We start from the raw sequence: 21,525 nt of genomic DNA on the forward strand, positions 1-21,525 counted from the left end.
CATCTACAAATGTACATATTGTTTATATACATAGTAGAAGCAATTGATGCCGAAATACGCTTTTTTTTTTTTTTTTTTTTTAAGGCTCACTACGTGATTCTTTAATAAAATAAGGGAACACAATGCGCATACTGAGCACTTCAGTATTTAAGCCAAATATTTCTGTAGTGTGGCAAAACTATAGTATACATTGCTCCTAAGGCCGGTGTTCTGCCACAAACTGTCCCCCCATCGCATAGTGTCCACCCCGTACTGCGCAGGTGCAGCGCTTGCACAGTATGGAGGACAAGGAGACTCCGAAAGTCTCCGAAGATGAACGGCGCCTGCACACGGAGTCCAGGTTCAAGCCCTACCATCCAAGTGGACATACGGTAGCAGTAGCAGGGCCCCTTGCGGGCTCGTCACGCTTCGCTCGCCACGCTTCGGGCACAGCCTCGCTTTGCTCTGCAATTTTTCATTCTAACTCTATGTTCACTTGGATGGTGGGGCTTGAACCTGGACTCAGTGTGCAGGCGCCGTTCATCTTCTGAGACTTTCGGCGTCTCCTTGTCCTCCATAAGCGCAGTACAGGACGGACACTATCAAAACGGGGGACAGTATTTGACACAACACCGGCCATACACAGTTCAAATTTTGGCCGGTTCAGCAGGAACCGTCTGAGAGTCTAACCATTAATGGGCAGGCTGAATGTATGAAGTTGATCGATTGATTAACTCGGCTACATCCAGCCTGTCGGATTCTCTCGGGATAATCACTGAAGACAATTGCCAATTCCCCTACCAGCACTGTCTGTGTTGATAGAGGAATCGTGCAAATTTGCACTGTGTATGGCCGATCTGAATCAGGTCACCTCTAGGCTTCACTCACACGAGTGTATTGATCCATACACCCAAGGCAAAAGGCCATCTTCCCCCCAGCAGGATCCATAGGTGTTCTGTCTAGGCAGCCTGTGCAAGTCAAATGCGTGCGGCTGCACGGGTCTTCAAACGCATCCCTGACTGTACATCCGTGCAGGGCCAATCCATGGATCAGAATACAGTCTGTGTTCTGATTCAAGCATCAATCCGGCAGGGATGTACAATTGGGGATGTGCTTGGAGATCTGTGTAGGTCTGTGAAGCCTCCTGCCTGTCATTGATGAGTGAACAAGCTATAAAATAAAAAAACTAGAAGTGGAAAAACTACACCGGCTTCAGGGGAAGTGCATCCAAAAAAAAAACATGCATATAAAAATAGACCTTTTCTCTTTAATAAGATTGCATTTTTTCCAGCCTGGCCAGGTTTATTGGGCTCATTGTCCCCTTTTTTGATTGTTTTTGGAGGTTTCCACTGACCGGTGGAGGGGAAGACTGGGTTTTGAGGGGAGATTAGGTGATTGGGCTCACTTTTAGGACATTGGAGTGGGGGGAGGATCCTCTGGGTGGGGGAGCTGCTTGGGTGGGATGGGTGGTCGGGGCAGGGGGCTGTTTTGGGGGGACTGGGGATCCCCCTCCATGGGTTAGCTGACTGATTTGGCCTATGGGTTTGGTGTGTTTTTTTTTTGTACTTTTGCTGTCCAATAAATTATATTTTATACCTCAATAGTGGCCTTTGAGGTGCTATATCCTGGTGGAATATATTTTTCTATGCGTGAACAAGCTGCCTGCATGCACAGGTAAAGACAGCCTTTCACAAGGCTTTAAGGATCAGTACAACACTCATGCAGCCCCAGACCATGACACTCCTGCAAAGGCCAGGAAGAACCAGAAGCCCCCCCCCCCCCATGACATCCATTGGTGTATATGAGGTACAATAACTGTAGAGTAACACACCCCCTGTAATCAGTGACATGGGTATTCCAGGAGGCTGCAGGTGAGAGGGGTGTCCTCATCTCCTCAACTAGGCGAGAATTCTGAAAGTGATGGGTAATGTGCCCTCTGTTGGAAGAAATTTCCCATCCTGACAGGTGTCAATGGTTTGTGGCTTAACTGGTGTTTAAGATGAAGGTTAAAAAGGTGGAACTCTTGGGGTCTTTGGGAGAAAGACTTCAAGCGACAGTTACATTTTTTCCTGCCACCATAGCGTTGGTGTGAATGATCATGGTAGCACTGTGCCACCATAGTATATTGTATGACAGCTCACTGTTTCTGCCTTGTCTACTCTGCTGTGAATCTTGGATTTCTGTTATGTTGGGTTATGGAGAAGACCACACCTGCATTCCTGCTACCCATTGACTCCACCTTCAGCACACTAGGTTCTAGGCCTTCATACTTTAAAGCCCCATACACACTATCAGTTTTTCTGCTGAGTTTTTTCCTTCAGATTTACCAAAACCATATAATATGAGGTCAAACCTTAGGAGTTTAAATTTGTATGCAATCAGGCCGGCCCTTCTACTACATGGTTTTGGTAAACCTGAAAGAAAAACTCAGCAGAAAAACTGATAGTGTGTATGGGGCTTAAGACAACATTACTATCTTGAGTCCAGTTAAAATAAGTTGACCAGATTTTTGGGGACGTTTTTATTTTTTTTTTTATTATTGGCAAATGGTATACTATTTTATAAGCATATTTCCTCAAATGATATATGCAGTGTATGTGGTATGTGTTTATGGAATGATTGTATGATATATACGTTATTTCTCACATTTCGTCCTTGAGATTAAAAAAAAGAAAAGATATTTCTTAGAATTTTTTGGGATATGTTAAGAAGATAAGACTTGGAGGGAAAATTCAAATCCAATCCGGCAGAGGAGGCTCCAGACAATTTATTTTGGCGGTGCTTGAGGTAAAAGCGAGATTGCTTATCTGATGTGCAAAGCGCGCTGCTGCTACAACACACGTGAGCATGGCCAAAAAGTGTGTGTGGCCAGCAAGAGAAGGTTTCTTCAATTGTGTTCAGTATGTCCTGGCCTCTGTATTTATTTATTTGTAATTATAGAAACCATTTATATTTTTTTTCCACCTCACAATTTTGTGTCACTTTGTGTTGGTCTATCACAGGGATATGCAATTAGCGGACCTCCAGCTGTTGCAAAATTACAAGTCCCATCATGCCTCTGCCTCTGGGTGTCATGCTTGTGGCTGTCAGAGTCTTGCTATGCCTCATGGGACTTGTAGTTCTCCAACAGCTGGAGGTCCGCTAATTGCATATTCTGGGTCTATCACATAAAATCCCAATAAAATACATTTACGTTTTTGGCTGTAACGTGAAAAAAAATGCAGAAAATGTCAAGGGGTATGAATACTTTTTCAAGGCACTGTACATGCATATCAGATTGCGTTGACTTCATTCTGGATTTACTTGCTGCATGACTGCGTCAGGTCAGAATTTAGTGGTGGTGGTGAAAGTGGTGGCAGCCTCATATTTCTCTTAGTAAGGTTTTCATAGAATAGTTCAGAAATATTTTCTAATTGTTGGATGCAGACAGACTGACTGTTTCTTCTGCTAATATAATTGATAAGCTAAAATGTCCCTAGCAGAGAAATCCTTGACAACTCCTGATCTGGTAATTTGTTAAAAACTTCTCTTTGAGTAGGCACCCACTGCTTTAAAGCCATAAGGGACAAACGTTTATGCTGCTATCTGAACCCACAGGGTTATCTGGAGAGATACACATCTAGGGTACAGTTCTCTACAGCAGTGGTTCTAAACCTCAGTCCTCAAGTACCTCCAACAGGCTATGTTTTGGGAACTTAATAGCTTTTATCAATACCATGTCATTGATATTGATTTAAGCCAGCTGTGCAAAGTAAAGGAAAACCTGAAAACATGGCCCCTTGGGGACTGAGGTTGAGAACCACTGCTCTACAACAATGGTCTCCAAACTGCGGCCCTTGGCTTGCCTTTATATAGGCCCTTGAGGCAGCATTCCTGCCATCAACACCAACGATGGGGCACTATTCCTCCCACTGACACCAACAATTTCTTCCCCTATACCAACAATAAGGCATTGTTTACTCCCACTGGGCACAGTCTGGCCCTTTTTTTTTTAGAAAGTTTGAAGACCCCTGCTCTACAGAAATAAACCCTGAAGTTAAAGCAGGTAGTAAACTTTAAAAAATAAAAAATAAAAAAATTCCCCTGCATCGCATACTAGCACATTATGAAAGAACTTCCTTGAATGAAGCCCTCCAGCGGCACGCAGTCACCACTTCAGAGGCTTCCAACTTCAGTCGGTCTTCCGGGTTCATGGGCTGTGGCCACTTGAATGGCCAAGCCACGATGACGTCACTCCCGTGCATGTGTGCTGGAGTCACGGCTGCGTCGCAGATATCTGAAGGAACAGCGCGGGTATGCCATTTCTTCAGAGCACATGCGTTGTGACGTCACCAGCTGCTGCTCACTAGAATATCTCCTAAATGTTGTATTTTTAGGAGATATTCATTTAACCTACAGGTAAAAGCTTTATTATAAGCTGTGTTCCCATGCTCCTTCGGGTGTTACAGCTCCTCCAGCTACAATATAATATAAAATAACTCATAACGTCCACAGCTTGCATACCCAGGAACTTGAGTCCAGATATACTATCAATAATAAGAGATACTGTATAATAAATTTGTTGGGTGTCTGAAATCTCCAGCAGCAGCAAAAAACAGAACATCTTTATAGCTTTGGATGACCCCTAAAATTCACTCATAATAATCTAGTATCAGGCATTTAATGAATGTCAGTAAAGCAAATTAGCCATGCAAATTTGGTAACATGAACCTGCCTGCAAAAAGCAGCTATACGGTATCCTGGGACCCCCAATACTAGGGCCAGAGTCTTATGACAATATTTACGGTGACGGAATGTCTCCCACACTCCGCTTGAGTGCTTCCGTCAGTATACCGCTTCCTAAGTCCTGAAACATGAGTCCAATGGATCTGGCTATAGGAACCCCCAAGAACTAGACAACACCAGTCTTGGAGTAAACCAGGAATAGTCTTTTATTTGAGATGTCCCACAAATATATACAGTAGGATGACTAAAACCTAACCTAATTAGCATGAGCTAATTATCTAATCATTGACCCAGACTAGTTGTCTGAGAGATAGGACTTTTCAGGGGTTTTCAGGGGTTTCAGGGTTAATTAGCACAAACAATAATGTGTGGAATATTCTTACAAGCCAGACTAGACTCATTTACACAACAGACAGGTGACTGGAGTTGATGACATTAGCATCTAACAGTTTGTGTCCCAACAGTGTGATTCAGTCTATTGCTAATGTGGCAAATACATATCCAGAGTCTGTGTGTCTTGGGGGGGGACATGGATCTGAATCCAAGTAACACCACCTCAGGGGTCCCCAGGCATACAGCTCACAAAGAGCACTGTTCCCCCAAATGCCAAGGCCCATAATCGCAAGGCAAGAGGCTCGCATTCTGTCCCCTCCAACAGCCTCTGTCCCGGCTAGGTCTGTCACATTGACTATCTATGAAGTCAGCGTTTTGCCCCACCTTTGTCTGTGCTTCACTATTGGTCCATAAGGCCTTCCATCATGCCTAATAACCAAGCAAGTAAGGGGAGTTAAAAGAACAAAGAATTCAACTTCCAGAATTGGTATTTGCATTACAAAGTTTGTTGGTGTTCATGAAAAAATGCTAAAGCAATATACTGCTATATGTAGCTATAGAGCGTGAGTGAGTGTGCTATTACATGGCAGGTGTGATCTACTAACAGGTGAGTACAGGTTTGTGTTGCATTGGAATTTAGGTTTAAAAAAATGTTTGTTTGTAGCCTTGGAGCAATTTAAGTACCTGTTAAATCTATCCAAGCTCCTGTTTTAGCATCGCTGTACTTTTCTTTTCCTTTCTTACACAACAGTGAACTGTTGGCCTTCATAGAAGCCTCGCTGACCTGCTGCATCAACCTCTGTCCATTTCCCACAGCCAAACCGCACCTTCCAGTGATGTCACCAGCCCTAGTCATATAAACTGAACCTAAGAGAGTGACACAACATTTTGGCTGCTAGGGTGAAAAGGGTGAAAGGATTACTGGGGACAATACAGACATCAAACTCGGGGTGAGAAAACGTGAAGGACACAGCATCTGTTCTCCATGACAACTGTACCTGGGATCTCGTCTCTCCCTTTCCGTAATACACGCTTTCTTAGCGTCCTAGGAAGTGGAAGTAGCTCTGTTCTCCACCAGCAGGTAAGGACCAGAAATGATCCCACCCAGGAAGAACCGAAAAATGCACCCAGTCAACAGGATGGCATCAAAGAACAAGGTGGCATCTCCTCAATGGTGGACAGATCCCTGGTGCGGAGGGACATTCGCGCTTTTCTGAGAGAATGTGGTGGCACACCTAGCGAAGCCCGTCATTGGCTGGCACAGTTTCAGGAGATGCATTCAACATATCAGAAGGCCTTTGCGGTTGTGGAGGTGAGTGACATCAATGGCCATACTAGCACAGGACTTTCCCACACATTTCTTAATTCCAGACTATTAACTGTACACTAGGGGAATATATATATATATATATATATATATATATATATATATATATATATATATATATATATATATATATATATATATATATATATATATATATATATATATATAAATAATGAGAGAGAGAGAGATATAATGGGCAACCCAGGATATTTTTGAACAGGTTCACTGTTCTCAGAGAAGCCAATTAAAGTGGAACTTTAGGCTGGCCCCTTTTGCAGGTATTGCTATGTAAAGCATTAAAAATAAGTACCTAAATGGTTTAAAATGCAGTAATACTCTGTCTCAACCTACTCTGCACATGCTCAGTTGCTATCCATTTTTGGCATTGTGCCAAAAATCTGAGCCACTAGAGCAGGGGTAGGGAACCTCGGCTCTCCAGTTGTTTTGAAACTACAAGTCCCATGAAACATTGCAAGACCCTAACAATGCATGACTCCTAGAGGCAGAGGCATGATGGGATTTGTAGTTTCAAAACAGCTGGAGAGCCGAGGTTCCCTACCCCTGCACTAGAGGATGATCTGCTGACAGCCTAAAGATTTACTGCTGCTCAGGGGCTCTGGGCTTCAGCAAGTTGTTATGGGTAAAGTTGCACTTTTTAGGGTAGACAAACCTCTCTACAAGCCATTCAAATGCCACTGTCAATGAACAGGAGAGGAAGTAGAAGGAAGGCGAGGTACAATGGATCTCTTAAAGCAGTTGGTGTTCTCAGTCAGGTTTTATACAGCATAGAGGGAGCTGAAGGTTGGCTCTTTGCTGCAGTGGAGACTGGGTGTGCAAAGAAGAAGACGCCAAAAGCAGAATGCAAAGTTCAGACTGAACTTTATTCAAACGCCTATATCATAAAAAGTAAACCTATTTCAGGAGTAGCCTGGCTTAACTAGTACCTGGAGCAATCATACAGTCAAGGTCCCGTCAATTTTATTAGTTCAGTGCACAATTTTTAAAACCGTGCCAAACCCCGACAAAGTGGGCTCCGCTGAACCCCCGAAAAGCACACTAAGTAACATTTAATATGGACTTCATATGTTCTGCTTCTAGTGCTTTCGCCCTTGCGCACCCAACATAATCATGAGATGTTCATGCCAACTATGTTCCCTAGGGTAGCTGCACTGATAACTCCAAGTTTTTTTCACAAATTTTTTTTAATTGGCAAATTTTGTGCAAGGAAATGCTGAATGTTTCCATTTTTATAGAGAAGAGGAAACAAAGCCAAGTCATATTCGCTCACTAGCCAAATGGAGGAGATCAAACAATCCTTACCGCTATTGCCTCTCTATAACTACGACAATCTTTCTCAGAAATCTGCCTCTTATCAGCCTGCTGCCATTGAATTATTTTAGCCTGACCCATCCATAAATGAAACAGTGAGGTTATATCTACTAAATGGTCCCTTCTCCATAAGCACAGACATTTGTTTTTCTTCAACTTGAACGTGTATGTTTGCAAAAAGATTGCCAAGTTGTGATTCCATAAACCAACATCTAATGTCTGTAGGTAGCTTTATGTTCAGAGACGAGATCTGTAGGATAAAACTAAACAGACAATAAATGAAAATCCATATATAATGTATACCTTTGTGTCCAGCGACTTACCCCTTTAACTGCAGAAAAGCCAACGAAGAGCTCTCATCTTTCATAAAATTCTAGATTCACGTCCTCGACCTTTGGGTCTGTAACCTCTCTCCTACTGGAGTACGGTTCTATATCTGAATGTATGGAAATGTCATTGAACTTTCTCTTTATATTTACCTGTTGACCCAGCCAGAAAATCTTCAACTTTAAACACCTGAGTCTTGTGGTTTTTAAATAGACTCCCAGCTGCTATATGGGCCAGAAGCGTGTACATTTGTAAAGTCGATTCTCGGCTTTCATGCGGAAGAGATACAATCAGCTGTGAAGCCACCCAATCACTTCACAACCGCTGCAATTTGACTCCTTCCCCACCATGTATACTGGTCTATGCTGCCCAATTTTTGGGCCCTATGCAGTCATGCCACGTGTTGTTGGCAAGGGTGGCGGGAGCTCTACTAATAAATGCAAATTAATCCGCCCCCCCCGCCGTGATCAGACCAGGAAGTGACGTATATGACATCACTTCCTGGTCCAGTGCTGCCATTCTCTGGGATCGGGGCCTGGGGAAGCAGCTGATGGAACATGATAGATCCCTATTTGATAGCAATGAAGTTGTATGTAATAAAAAAATGTTTAATAAAGTTTTATGTAATAAAAAAAGTTTTAAGCATTTAAAGAGACACGCATATACACACATCAAACAAAAACGCATGCGTTTGGGCACTTATATGCAAAAATGGCAATTGCCCTACACGTTCTATAGCACTGCACACGCCAGGGTGAGATCAATAATTCAAGCACCAGAGCTCCCGGATAACTCTAAACTGATGACCTGTAGGGGCTATTAATGCGCCGCCTATGTAAAATATAGGGTGCCGAAGGTTTTTGCCATTTCACGGACACACAACTGTAAGGCTTCATATGTTGAACATCTATTCACTTGGCATCTATGCAACCTCATTTTTATATCTTACAAAAAAGGAGTAATTTTATTGTGTTTGTGAACTAAATTTAACCCTGGTGTATTTATTTAACCAATTGACGTCCACTCTATAGCTGAATGACAGCTACAACGCGGACCTGAATTTCCGGGAGGTCATCATAGGAAGTCCTCCCCTTTGCGCGTGCACTGTGATCACTGAGTCACCGCGACTCGGGTGATCACCGCTCCGAGTAAGGGGCCGATCCCGGCCAATTACCATGTGATCAGCTGTCAGCCAATGACAGGTGATCAAGTGTGTAAACAAAAGCTCGGTAATCATCTTTTTTTTCTCCTCGCGCTGACAGCGTGAGGAGAAAAAAAAGCCAGCTTATGTTCAAAGGACATCGGTCCCGAAGAGGAAGGAGGCACATCTGCCTCCTCTGTGCCAATCAGTAACCCCTGCCAGTGCCACCTGCCATTGCCCACCAGTGATGCCAAACAGTGCATCATCAGTGTCACCTAGCAGTGCTGCCTTTCAGTGTAACCTACCAGTGCCCATCACTGTCAACTATCAGTGCCACTTCTCAGTGCCCACCAATGCCGCCTATCAGTGCCCATCAGTGCAGTCCATCGATGCCCATCACTGTTACCTCATCAGCGTACATCAATGAAGAAGAAAAATTACCTGTTTGCAAAATTTTATAACAAAATATAAAAAAATATAATTTATTTATAAAAATTCTGTCTTTTTAAAAAAAAAATTAACAAAAAAAGTGAGGTGATCAAATACCACCAAAAGAAAGCTCTATTTGTGGGGGAAAAAAATAAACATTTCATTTGGGTACAGTGTTATATGTGCAATTGTCATTCAAAGTGCGACAGCACTGAAAGCTGAAAATTGGTCTGGACGGGAGGGGGGTTTAAGTGCCCAATAAGCAAGTGGTTTGCTCCAATATTGTGTAACATAAAAGATTGTAACTACCACCATTCTTGAGGATCTCTGCTTTCAGGAAATCTGTTTGGGGGTTTTAAGTAATCTTTGAGCCTAAAATGATTTTTAAAACCTGTAAACAAAAAAAACCAAATATATATATATAAATGGCTCTTGGACTCAAGTGGTTAACAAACCAAGCCGTCAACAAAAGTAACCATTACAGGGTTGGGACAAGCTATTAAACAGTGTCAGGGGTATTTACAATGATCAGCTTTTATCGTTTATGTTAAATATTAAAAAAGGAACAAAAACTGGTTACGTTTTAGCTGCGGTTCAGATTTAACCACTTCAGCCCCGGAAGGATTTACACCCCTTATGACCATTTTTTGTGACACGGCACTGCGTCCAATTAACTGAAAAATGCGCGGTCGTGCAACACTGTACCCAAACAAAATTGACATCCTTTTTCCCCCACAAATAGAGCTTTCTTTTGCTGGGATTTGCTCATCTCAGCGCTTTTTATTTTTTGCACTATAAACAAAAAGAGCGACAATTTTGAAAAAAAAAAATTATTTTTTACTTTTTGCTATAATAAATATCCCCAGAAAATGTAAAAAAAAAAATTTCTTCATAAGTTTAGGTCAATATGTATTCTTCTACGTATTTTTGATAAAAACAATTTTTTTTATAGTAATGTTGGCTATTTGCGTTTTTTAGCGGGACTGTGACATTGCAGCTGACAGATTGCACACTTTTTTGGGGACCAGTGACATTTATACAGCGATCAGTGCTATAGATATGCACTGTACTGCATAAATGTCACTGGCAGGGAAGGGGTTAAGTGTGTTCTAACTGTGAGGGGATGTGGCTGACTAGAGGAGGAGCTAGATCACTGTTCCTACTTAGTAGGAAAACACAATCTGTCTCTCCTCCCCTGTCAGAACGGGGATTTGTGTTTACACACACAAATCCCCGTTCTGGCTCTCATGCAGATCATGGTTGGCCGGGGGTGATCGCACCCGCCGGCCATGTGCAGCGGGCATGCGCACCTGCTATGGCTCTTAAAGGAGCCGCCGTACGGGTACGGCAATTTGCGCAGCAGTGCCACTTTGCTGCCGCATATTGGCGTGAGCCGGTCGGCAAGTCATTAATTTGTTAGTCATGCCAATTTAAATATGTTAGTGCATCTAACAGTACCCTCTCCCCAGATTAACAATGATGCTGCCCAAAAGTTTATCCATTGCTTCTCCATCCAGAGTGAAGACACCCTAAGACAAGGAGTATTACTGGCAGGATCACCAGGTGGAAATAAAAAACGTACAAAAAAAAAGAAAACAAATGCAGCACCACGTGTAATGATTGGTTGCGTTACAATATATTACATATATTTTTGAGTTTTGGGTTTAATACTGCTTTAAAAGCATTCCTGGCACATAAATGTTGCTAGTGTTTGTACTGTACAGTGGGGAAAATAATTTGATTCCCTGCAGATTTTGTAAGTTTGCCCATTTACAAAGAAATGAAGGGTCTAGAATTTTTATCACAGGTATATTTTTAATGATAGAGACATAATATTAACAAAAAAATCCAGAAAAAACACAATACAAATGTTATAAATTGAGTTGCAGTTCAGTGAGTAAAATTAAGTATTTGATCCCCTGCCAACCAACATTAATTCTGGCTCCCACAGACTGGCTACAGTATGTGCTCATGATGTACACAGATTAGTTCTGTCAATTTAAGAAGGTGCTCCTAATGACAAATTGTTATGTGTATAAAAAACTGTCCACAGAATATTTTTCTTCCATTCAAACCTCACCATCATGGGCAAGAACAAAGAGCTGTCAAAGGACATCAGGGACAAGATTGCAGACCTGCACAAGGATGGAATGGGCAACAAGACCATCAGCAAGAAGCCTGGTGAGAAGGAGACAACTGTTGGAGCGATTATTCGCAAATGGAAGAAATACAAAACAACCATCAATCGTCCTCAGTCTGGAGCTCCATGCAAGATTTTGTCTGATGGGGTAAGGATGATCATGAGAAAAGTGAGGGATCAGCTCAGAACTACACAGGAGGAGCTTGTGAATGATCTCAAGGCAGTTTGGACCGCATGGATTGAAATACTGCAGCACCCACAAGGTCCCCCTCCTCAAGAAGGCACTTGTACAGGCCCGTCTGAAGTTTGCCATTGAACATCTAAATTATTTAGAGAAGGATTGGGAGAAAGTGCTGTGGTCAGATGAGACCAAAATTGAGCACTTTGGCATTAACTCGACTAGTAATTTTTGGAGCAAGAAAAATGCTGACTATGATGATCCGAAGAACACCATCCCTACAAGTCAAGCACAGAAGTGGAAAAATTATGCTTTGGGGCTGTTTCTCTGTTAAAGGTACAGGCTGACTTTATTTATTGTAAAATCTTGAATGAGAACCTTCTTCCCTCGTGGATAGGTCTTCCAGCATGAAAATGACCCAAAACATACCACCAAAGCAACAAAGGAGTGTCTCAAGAAGCAGCACAATAAAGCGGAGTTCCACCCAAAAGTAGAACTCTCACTCATATGCTTCCCCCTGCCCAACACCCCTACCAAGAATGGCGGCGGCAGCACCCGGGAGCAGATCCGAAGATCGGCTGGGGTGCCGACATCGTGGGCTCCCTGGACAGGTAAGTGCCCTAATATTAAAAGTCAGAAGCTACAGCAATTGTAGCTGCTCACTTTAAATTTTTTTCACCAAGGCTGAACCTCCTCTTTAAGATCATGGAGTGGCCTAGCCAGTCTCCAAACCTTAATACTATAGAAAATGTATGGAGGGAGCTGAAACGTCAAGTTGCCAAGCGACAGCCAAGAAGCCTTAAGGATTTAGAGAAGATCTTTAAAGAAGAGTGGACCAAAATCCCTCCTGAGATGTGTGCAAACCTGGTTACCAACTACAGGAAACATCTTACCTCTGTGCTTGCCAACAAGGGTTTTGCCACCATGTACTAAGTAATATTTTGCTTGCGGATCAACTACTTTTTTTACTCACTGAACTGCAATTAAATTTATAACATTTGTAATATTATTTTTTTTTGGGGGGGGGGGGGGGGGGTTGGTTGATATTCTGTGTCTATCATTTAAAACACAGCTATGATAAAAATGTTATGTATATTTTTTTGTAAGTGTGCAAGGGATTAAATAAATTTTTTTCCCACTGTGTATATCCATAGGATGTAATGGTTATAAAATGATGACTGGTGTAGAGGATGCTGATAGGATGCCTAACGCTTGCTATTTATGAATGTGTAAGCCCTTGTACACACGGTCGGAGATTCCGACAACCAAATCCATCGAATTTTGCCCGAAACTATTGTATACACACGGTCGGACGAAGTTGTCGGAATGTCGGATCGTTCAGAACGTGATGACGTTATTTCATTACGACGGGACTATGTTCAGGCTAGTAGCCGATAGCTTTGATGTAGGAATTTGATCTGAGCATGCGTGGCACTTTGACCGATCGGAATTCTCTACACATGATCCGAGTATGTCCGATCGGAGCATTTTGTCGGAAAATATTTCCGGCAAGTTGGAAAATTTGGTTCGGCGGATATTCCGACGGAAACAGTCCGATGCATACCACACACAGTCAGAATATCCGACAAAACGCTCCGATCGGACACATTCCGTCAGAATCTTCTTCGATCGCGTGTACAAGGGCTAAGTCTAGCTAAAATTTATTTTTTGGTTTGGCATACAGTGAGGGAGGATTTGAACCAGCATTGGGTTTTTACTGCAAACCAGGGCTTAGTTATGGTGATTTAGTGCTTGTTCACACCAGCCTTCTTGGGTTTCCTTGGCTAGTGTTGCCCAGTGATGTCCCAATGCAAAGGAAAAGCAAAAAGCCTTGCATTGTATAGGGCATGTTCAAATCAATGTTCTGTATTGGTTCACATTGCTATGAAATGATACAGGCATCATTTTATCACAATGCGTTACAATGCGTGGCACTACAAAAATGGAAAAACAAGCACATCGCACACCTATTATATGTGACATGTGCTGTGTACGAGCCCTCGTCCTTGCTTACTGTCCTAGTGATAATGGTCTGGGACTCAGACAGCAATATAAAGGTTGTACCCTTCCCCTTCTCTACATAGGGGAAAAAAAAAATTTCTGTTTATTTTGGAGATTTCTCCGTCACTTCTTATCTAATTACACTATTGCCACCCTGGCATACACCCTAAACTAGAGTGTAAGTGGCCCAGAAGCAGCCCCACATTCTTTTGTCTTCCACATGTCTGGTTGTTAATTAAATTTTAATTGCCATATTAGTTATGTTATTTTGCCATTTGTTATAATACAAAATTCTGCACCATTTACATTTTGGCTTTAGAAGACCTACCCAAGCCAAAAAATGTTTTTGAATGTGGAAAGGTTAGAGCTAAAGGTGCCTGTAGATATTGGATGACGTCTTCCACACTGGCCTTTTTTTTGTAGGATTCGGTGACCAATTACAAACAATGGGGCAGCACCCAACAGCAATAAACCAGCATTCTTGGCTAGCAGAGCTAATGATCAAAAAAACACTTCATGATCGCCTTTGGCTTTTTGAGGCGCTCCCCCACCACTCTGCATTGCCATAAACAGGGGTGCTTGTCCGATTGGCACATTTCTATTTTTTAGAAAAGAAATTGGCTCAAGATATAACTTAGATTTCATTACCAGCTCGATTTAACTCTGTGGCTACATTGGAACTACAGAAATGTCAAACATTACATTCAGCAGTTTTGAATGCTTGTGCACGGGCTGATCATATGCAGTGAAATCTGTCCTTGTACTATAGCAGTACAGGCAGCAGTATCATCAGAAGGAAAATTCCATTATACCTGATTATCCAAATGTCAGAGTGCTGTATCAGCTAAGTAAACCAATGTACTAAGCAAATATGCCTACACAACGGACAATGAACTATAGCTTAGATTGCTGTTTATTTTTTCACTGATTTAATGGACTTCCACCATGGTTTTAATATCCGATTTTAAAGTGCTCATATTGAAAGTTATACTAATCCAGCATAAGTGCTTATGCTGATCGACTATGATAACACATGCTAATCTTTATATTAATTGGCTGTAAATGCTCATAATGTTCTTAAGTGTGCATGCTGAATGTTATACTGATCGTCTATAAGTGCTCAAACTGGACTTTATACTGATGAGCTGTAAACGCTCATATTGAACAATATACTGATCAACTGTAAGTGATTATACCGAATGTTTGCATAAATCAGTGCAGAGTGTTTCAGTGTCCAGTCCTAACATGTATTAGGCATGTACTTATATTTGTCTTCTGTTCAGGTGGATGAAAATGTGTTCAGCTGCAAGAGATCCCTGAACAGCGTGGCCTTTGCACTTGCCTTTCTGCAGCGAATGGACATGAAGCCACTGGTAGTAATGGGTCTGCCCAGCACATACTGTTCTCGCCCTTCAGCCCATGATGCCAAGTCTCTATTGGTGCACAACTGCCAAATTCTAGTGGATGCCCTTCATGCAAACTCGGGTACAGTGTTACCCTTCTTCAATGGAGGATCTGTGCTGGCAGCTCAGGAACAGGATGACTGGTATGCTTTAGTGCCAACACTGAGGGGGCTAACCTTGAAGTACAATTTCTGTACGGTTATGATTCACAGCTAGTTAGTTCTATGCCATGAGCAGAATCGCACCTTAATGCCCCGTACACACGATCGGATTTTCCGACAACAAAAGTTGGATGTGAGCTTGTTGGCGGAAAGTCCGACCGTGTGTATGCTCCATTGAACATTTTTTTTCGGACTTTCCCCCAATGATTGTTGGCTAGCAGGTTCTCAAATTTTCCGCCAACAAATGTTTGTTGTCAGGCTTTCCGATCGTGTGTACACAAGTACGTCACACAAAAGTCCATGCATGCTCGGAATCAAGTATGAGCCGGAAGTGTTTGGTCTTGTAAAACTAGGGTTCGTAATGGAGATATCACATGACTATTGAACTTCCCTTTTATCGGCTCTCCGTATGTCTTGTACGTCACTACGTTCGTAATTGTTGGCCAACATTTGTGTGACTGTGTATGCAAGACAAGTTGGAGCCAATAACCTTCGAACAAAATTCCACAGTTTTGTTGTCGGAAAGACCAATTGTGTGTATGGTGCATTACACCTAAAAACCAACATGTTATATTGTGCATGAAAACACAAGTTACTCATTGGGGAGAACCTTTGGAGAAATCCAGGATGGAAAAAGATCCAAGCTGCATCAAGCAAAGCTAGCAGAATATTAGAATGCGTAAAAAAGGGGATTTACTCAAGAGATAAAACTATAATCCAACCACTTTACGAGTCTATTTTTCGGCCACATCTTGAGTATTTCGTCCAGTTCTGGTCAGTGGTCCTCAGGATGAATGTGCTGGAACTGGATAGTCCAGAGAAGGGCAAAACCGCTAATAAGGGAGGACCTCAGTTATGAGGAAAGACTACAAATGTTAAAAGACACTTGAGAGGAGGTATGATATCGATATACAAATACCTCAATGATGATGATAGCATATTATTATTATTGATTTATATAGCGCCAACAGTTTACGCAGCGCTTTACAATGTATAGGGGAGACAACACAATTACAGTACAATACAAAAGGAGGGCCCTGCTCGTAGAGCTTACATTCTAAAGGGAGGGGGTGGTGGTACAAACGGTAATAGCTGCAGAGAATGATTAGATGGGGGCATAGCATAGGGAACAAACTATTCAGTCTCGGGGAGTATAAGAAGACACAGGGCCACTCACTGAAATTGGAGGAGCAGTGGTTTAACCTTAAACTGCATAGTGGGTTTTTTGCTGTTAGAGCAGTAACGGTGTGGAACTCCCTTCCACAATCGGTGGCATCAACGGGAAGTATAGTTAAAGCGGTTCTTCACCCTAAAGGGGAAGTTCCGCTAATCTTATCCCTCCCCCCCTCCGGTGCCACAATCGGCACCTTTCAGGGGGGAGGGGGGTGCAGTTACCTGGATAATCCAGGTAACTGCACCCACTTCCGGCCAGACCGCCGCAGACGCTCCGCCCCCCCCCCCCCCGTTGTGTTCTGGGAAACACACAGTTCCCAGAGACACAGCGGGGGACCATAAGAGACGCGCAGCGCGACTCGCGCATGCGCAGTAGGGAACCGGGCAGTGAAGCCGTCATGCTTTACTTCCCGATTCCCTGACAGAGGATGGCGGCGGTGGCAGCAGCGAGACGATCAATCGCTCGTCATCTGCCGCCGACATCGCTGGAACCTAGGACAGGTAAGTGTGATTTTATTAAAAGTCAGCAGCTGCAATATTAGTAGCTGCTGGCTTTTAATATTTTTTTTTTAGGTGCAGCTCCTCTTTAAATAAAAATCATAGATGGGCATCTTGATAAACACCGTTTACAGGGTGGGAAATGTTTTTTGACATGAACATATACAACCAGTGAACCTCACAGGTTGAACTGTATGGAAGGATGTCTTTATTCAACCTTACCAACTATTATATAGAGCAAGTCACCAGCAGAACTTACTCATCTATCCTTTCCTTTCCGTATTGCTCCATGTCCAAATGGGACACAGGGGCCAAAAAAATAAATACCTGATAGGGATTATAACCCTCCCTTACCCTATCCAAATAGAAAAAAATCCCTTTATTTCTACTTTAAATCCTGGTTATGGATTCAAAACTTGTCAGGGGATTATACACCAATCTTTGAGAACAACTTGTATGGGAACTGTATTCTTGATCTGTCTCCTTTTATATCTCTGGTCAGAGCACTCTACAATGTGATGAGAGCTTGCTCATAGGTATTGTAGTAACATGTAGAATTAATTACAGCACTAAAAAAATGATACTGATAAAGAACTACTGCAAACAATTGGTCATTCTGCCATTGTGGACAGTGTTGGTATAAAGTTTCTCTAAATTGTCTATAAATCTTTGGATTGGCAGTCTTTTCTTCAACCAAACCATATGAACATAGACTTTTAATTATCTACATCCATAAGAGTTATGCCCCGTACACATGATCGGACATTGATCGGACATTCTGACAACAAAATCCATGGATTTTTTCAGACGGATGTTGGCTCAAACTTGTCTTGCATACACACGGTCACACAAATCTTGTCAGAAATGCCGAACGTCAAGAACACGGTGACGTACAACGAGTTGAGAAATATTAAGTTTAATAGCCAGTGCGGCTCGTCTGCTTGATTCCGAGCATGCGTGGACTTTTGTGCATCGGAATTGTGTACACACGATCGGAATTTACGACACAGGATTTTGTTGTCGGAAAATTTGAGATCCAGATCTCGAATTTTGTGGAACGGAAATCCCAATGGAAAATGTCCAATGGAGGCTACACACGGTCAGAATTTCTGACAACAGGCTCCCATCGAACATTTTCCGCTGGAAAATTGGACCGTGTGTACAGGGCATTGGACTGTCCTCCAGCAAAGGTTTTGTTGCAGCCATATATAGCTCACCTAGAAAAATCCACAGTAGAAGCTCAACATGAGCAAGTCTTGGTGTCTGGATTTGTCAGTCCATAATTCTATGTATATATTTTCCTCTTTACACACTAGTTATGGATCGGTTTCTTCGGTGAACACTGAGCTTCTTACTTGGTGTATCAACTCTGGTAACATTCCCATCATCTGTCCCATTGGTGAGACACCATCCAGGCGGTCAGTACTTCTGGACTCTATAGACGTGACCAGCAGTATCTCCCGGGCACTGAACCCTCTTAAAATCATCTTCCTCAATACAGCTGGAGGACTGAAGGACCTGAGTGAGAATGTAAGTTGCTTTAGATTTTACCCCTGCTTTGTTTGTAAGATGTTGCCCATAACCCTTATGAAGTCATGTATGTGCAGGTGGTGGAACATGTCAATCTCCCAGCAGACTTGGAACTAATGAGGAATGCAGTGTGGATGAGTGAGAGGCAGCGTCAGCAAGTGACTGTCATTGTGGACCTCCTGAACCGCCTGCCCCCTTCTTCTACTGCTGTCATCACCTCTGCCCGTATGCTCCTGAGTGAGCTCTTCAGCAATAAAGGTAATATGGTGGAGAGATGTGTTGGCAGAGTTTGGTGTAAAGGAAAGCTTTCTTAAGAAAAAGCCTAGAGGCTGCTAAGCTTTTCTTTTTTTTTTTCCCTCTCTATGCCATTGGTGAGATTTTCCTTCAGTAACATTTATGTTTGTGATGTTTTCTAATGATGCAGGCCTAACTATATAATGAATATAGATACCGTACATTTTTTTGCGGAAATTCTAAATTCTGATAATATTTTCCATCTGTAAAGTTGCTGTTAGCAAATTCTCATATTTTGACAACTGCTGCTGAGGGAAGAAAAAGTTAAAGTGGTTGTAAACCCTTACAAACCACTTTGACCTACAGGTAAGCCTAGATTAAGGCTTACCTGTAGGTCCAAGAAATATCTCCTAAATCTACACGGTTTAGGAGATATTTACCCAAAGACCGTCATCGCTGACTACGGCGCATGCGCCGTAGACAGTGGGGCGCAGGCGCACTGGGCAAGCCGCAGATCGCGGCGATATGCCGCGAGTGTTGGCTCTTGTGCGCATGCGCGGGAGTGACGTCATCGCGGCTCCGGCAAATCACAGCGGAACTACAGGGGACAGCGGTGACATCGCTGGCTCCTGTGTCAGGTAAGTGACACATAATGGACTACTATGCGATGCATAGTAGTCCATTATGTGTCACTTACCTGACACAGGAACCAGCGATGTCACCGCTGTAGTCCATTATGCTTTACCTTTGCAGGGAATCAAAGAGGAAGTAAACCCATCAGGGTTTACTTCCTCTTTAAATGCAGAGATTTGCAAATCGCATCATCCAACGCCCGAAACATGTAATTCCAGGCGCCGGGCAGGTGTTTTTTTTTTGTTTTTTACATTTATCCCTGCTGCAAGCAAACAGTCCCTATTTAGCCTGGGTTAACACACGCATGCCGATTTAGGCATGTGTTTCTTTGTAAATACCATTTGGTTTGTTTGTGATTTTTGCTGGCGCTCTGTCTTTCCACAACTGCCTCCCATTGACTTTCATGCAAAAAATGCCTCTCATTGACTTCCATGCAAAAAATGCCTCCCATTGACTTCCATGCAAAAAAAAAAACGTCGATAGCAATCCTATGTGAACACTTCTATATGGATGCCATTATACTCTATGGCCCCTTTCATATGGGAAGACCGTTCGGATCCACCTGTCATTTTTTAGGCAGACCTGATCGGACCATCCATTTCCCTCTATGGAGTTGCATGTAAATCGACATGGGTCCGTATACACATGCTGACATCTGATCCTATCCGCTAAAAACAGACTGATGGGGGATCAATTCCCCATCTGTCTGGTGGCTTGGTTGACGGTTGGATGTAAAATGGACAGCCGGTCCCTTACCATCTGACCACCCGTAGAAGAAAGCAGGCTGTGTCCGTGACACGCATCTGTCGCCCGCCTGCTCAGTGGGGATCAGCAGCTAGATCCCTGCTGAGCAGGCGGATCCACTGGCTGGCTCTGAAAGCGCCCTATTGCTTGCGCCCTTTTCAAAATCTCACTCAAAACGCAATGCGTGTGGATCCCATCTGTGTGAACCATCTCAATAGGAACACATATCTAGCCTGTTATGCAAATCTGTGCATTCAAAAAATGCATCCATGTGATTGAACCAGGGCTGAAACCTTGATGAAATAATCATCCGTTTTTTTTGCACGCTAATCTCATATCGAAAATTAAGAGATTACTAAACTTACGAAAATTTTCATAAGACCGAATACAATTTTGGAAATTACATAATGTATTGTAATGTAGTCTTTCATTTCCAAGCATGCACAGTCTTGGTCACTCAATTATTTTCACACAAATACTGTACTGATTAACCGAAAATCATTCATTCTGTTATCGTACAAGAAAAATGTTTGTGCTGGTCCCTTTGGATAATATTGCATGAACTGTCAAGATTGGCTCTTGAAAGATTCTCAAAAGCGGTATCATTTGTCTGATTTTCTCATCGTGCATTAATAAGTTCCATTCACACCTGGTTTTGGGATCACAATTCCACGCGCAAAAATGCACTACAATCGCAAAACGCAGGTTCAGGTGCCATTATTTTTAGTGGCACCTATAATGGTTCTGCCACGATTGTCACATGGCAATCACAGCAAATCACATCATGTGAAGCTTGTCCTCCAACAGAAGCTCCTGCTCCTTTTTGGGGGACAAGCTGCACACAATGTGATTTGCTGTGCAGTACATTGTGTGGCAAAACCACACTGCAATTTAGGTCAGAATACACCTAAACCTGCATTTTTCAATGGTAGTGCGCTTGCGGGCAGAATCACAGAAAATTGTCAAGGTGTAAATGAGGCTTAATGGAGCAGACATCGGAACTTGATTTGCTCAGCATGTGCTTGTACTGAGCACCCAAGTGCTTCCATGTGAGAGAGTAACCTGAAGGAATAAACAACTGTCAGACGGTGGATCAGGCAGTTGGCAGGAGCCTTTGCCTGGGCCGGAATTTTTCTTTTTTTTTTCTCTTTTTCGGGTTCGTGGTGTTGGATCTACATTTTTGTTTTTCTTCTCTTAAACAATGGAATTGTATCTTTGATCTTAAAAACTACGGGATAAT

General features: G+C 42.6%; 1 protein-coding gene across 1 annotated transcript in view; it reads left to right on the forward strand.

The window, feature by feature from the left end:
• The first annotated feature begins 5,806 nt into the window (after nucleotides 1–5,806).
• NAGS (N-acetylglutamate synthase) overlaps nucleotides 5,807–21,525 on the forward strand; it is a 36,119-nt gene continuing 20,400 nt past the window's right edge. The window contains exons 1-4 of the mRNA XM_077460015.1: nucleotides 5,807–6,349; nucleotides 15,193–15,455; nucleotides 18,461–18,674; nucleotides 18,752–18,932. Coding sequence (XP_077316141.1) covers nucleotides 6,023–6,349; nucleotides 15,193–15,455; nucleotides 18,461–18,674; nucleotides 18,752–18,932 — 985 coding nt within the window. The 5' untranslated portion in view covers nucleotides 5,807–6,022. The remainder of the gene's footprint in view (nucleotides 6,350–15,192; nucleotides 15,456–18,460; nucleotides 18,675–18,751; nucleotides 18,933–21,525) is intronic.

The sequence above is a fragment of the Lithobates pipiens genome, unplaced genomic scaffold, assembly GCF_037356315.1.
Source record: "Lithobates pipiens isolate NorthernLeopardFrog02 unplaced genomic scaffold, aLitPip1_a1.2 Scaffold_28, whole genome shotgun sequence".
Classification (NCBI taxonomy): Eukaryota; Metazoa; Chordata; class Amphibia; order Anura; family Ranidae; genus Lithobates; species Lithobates pipiens.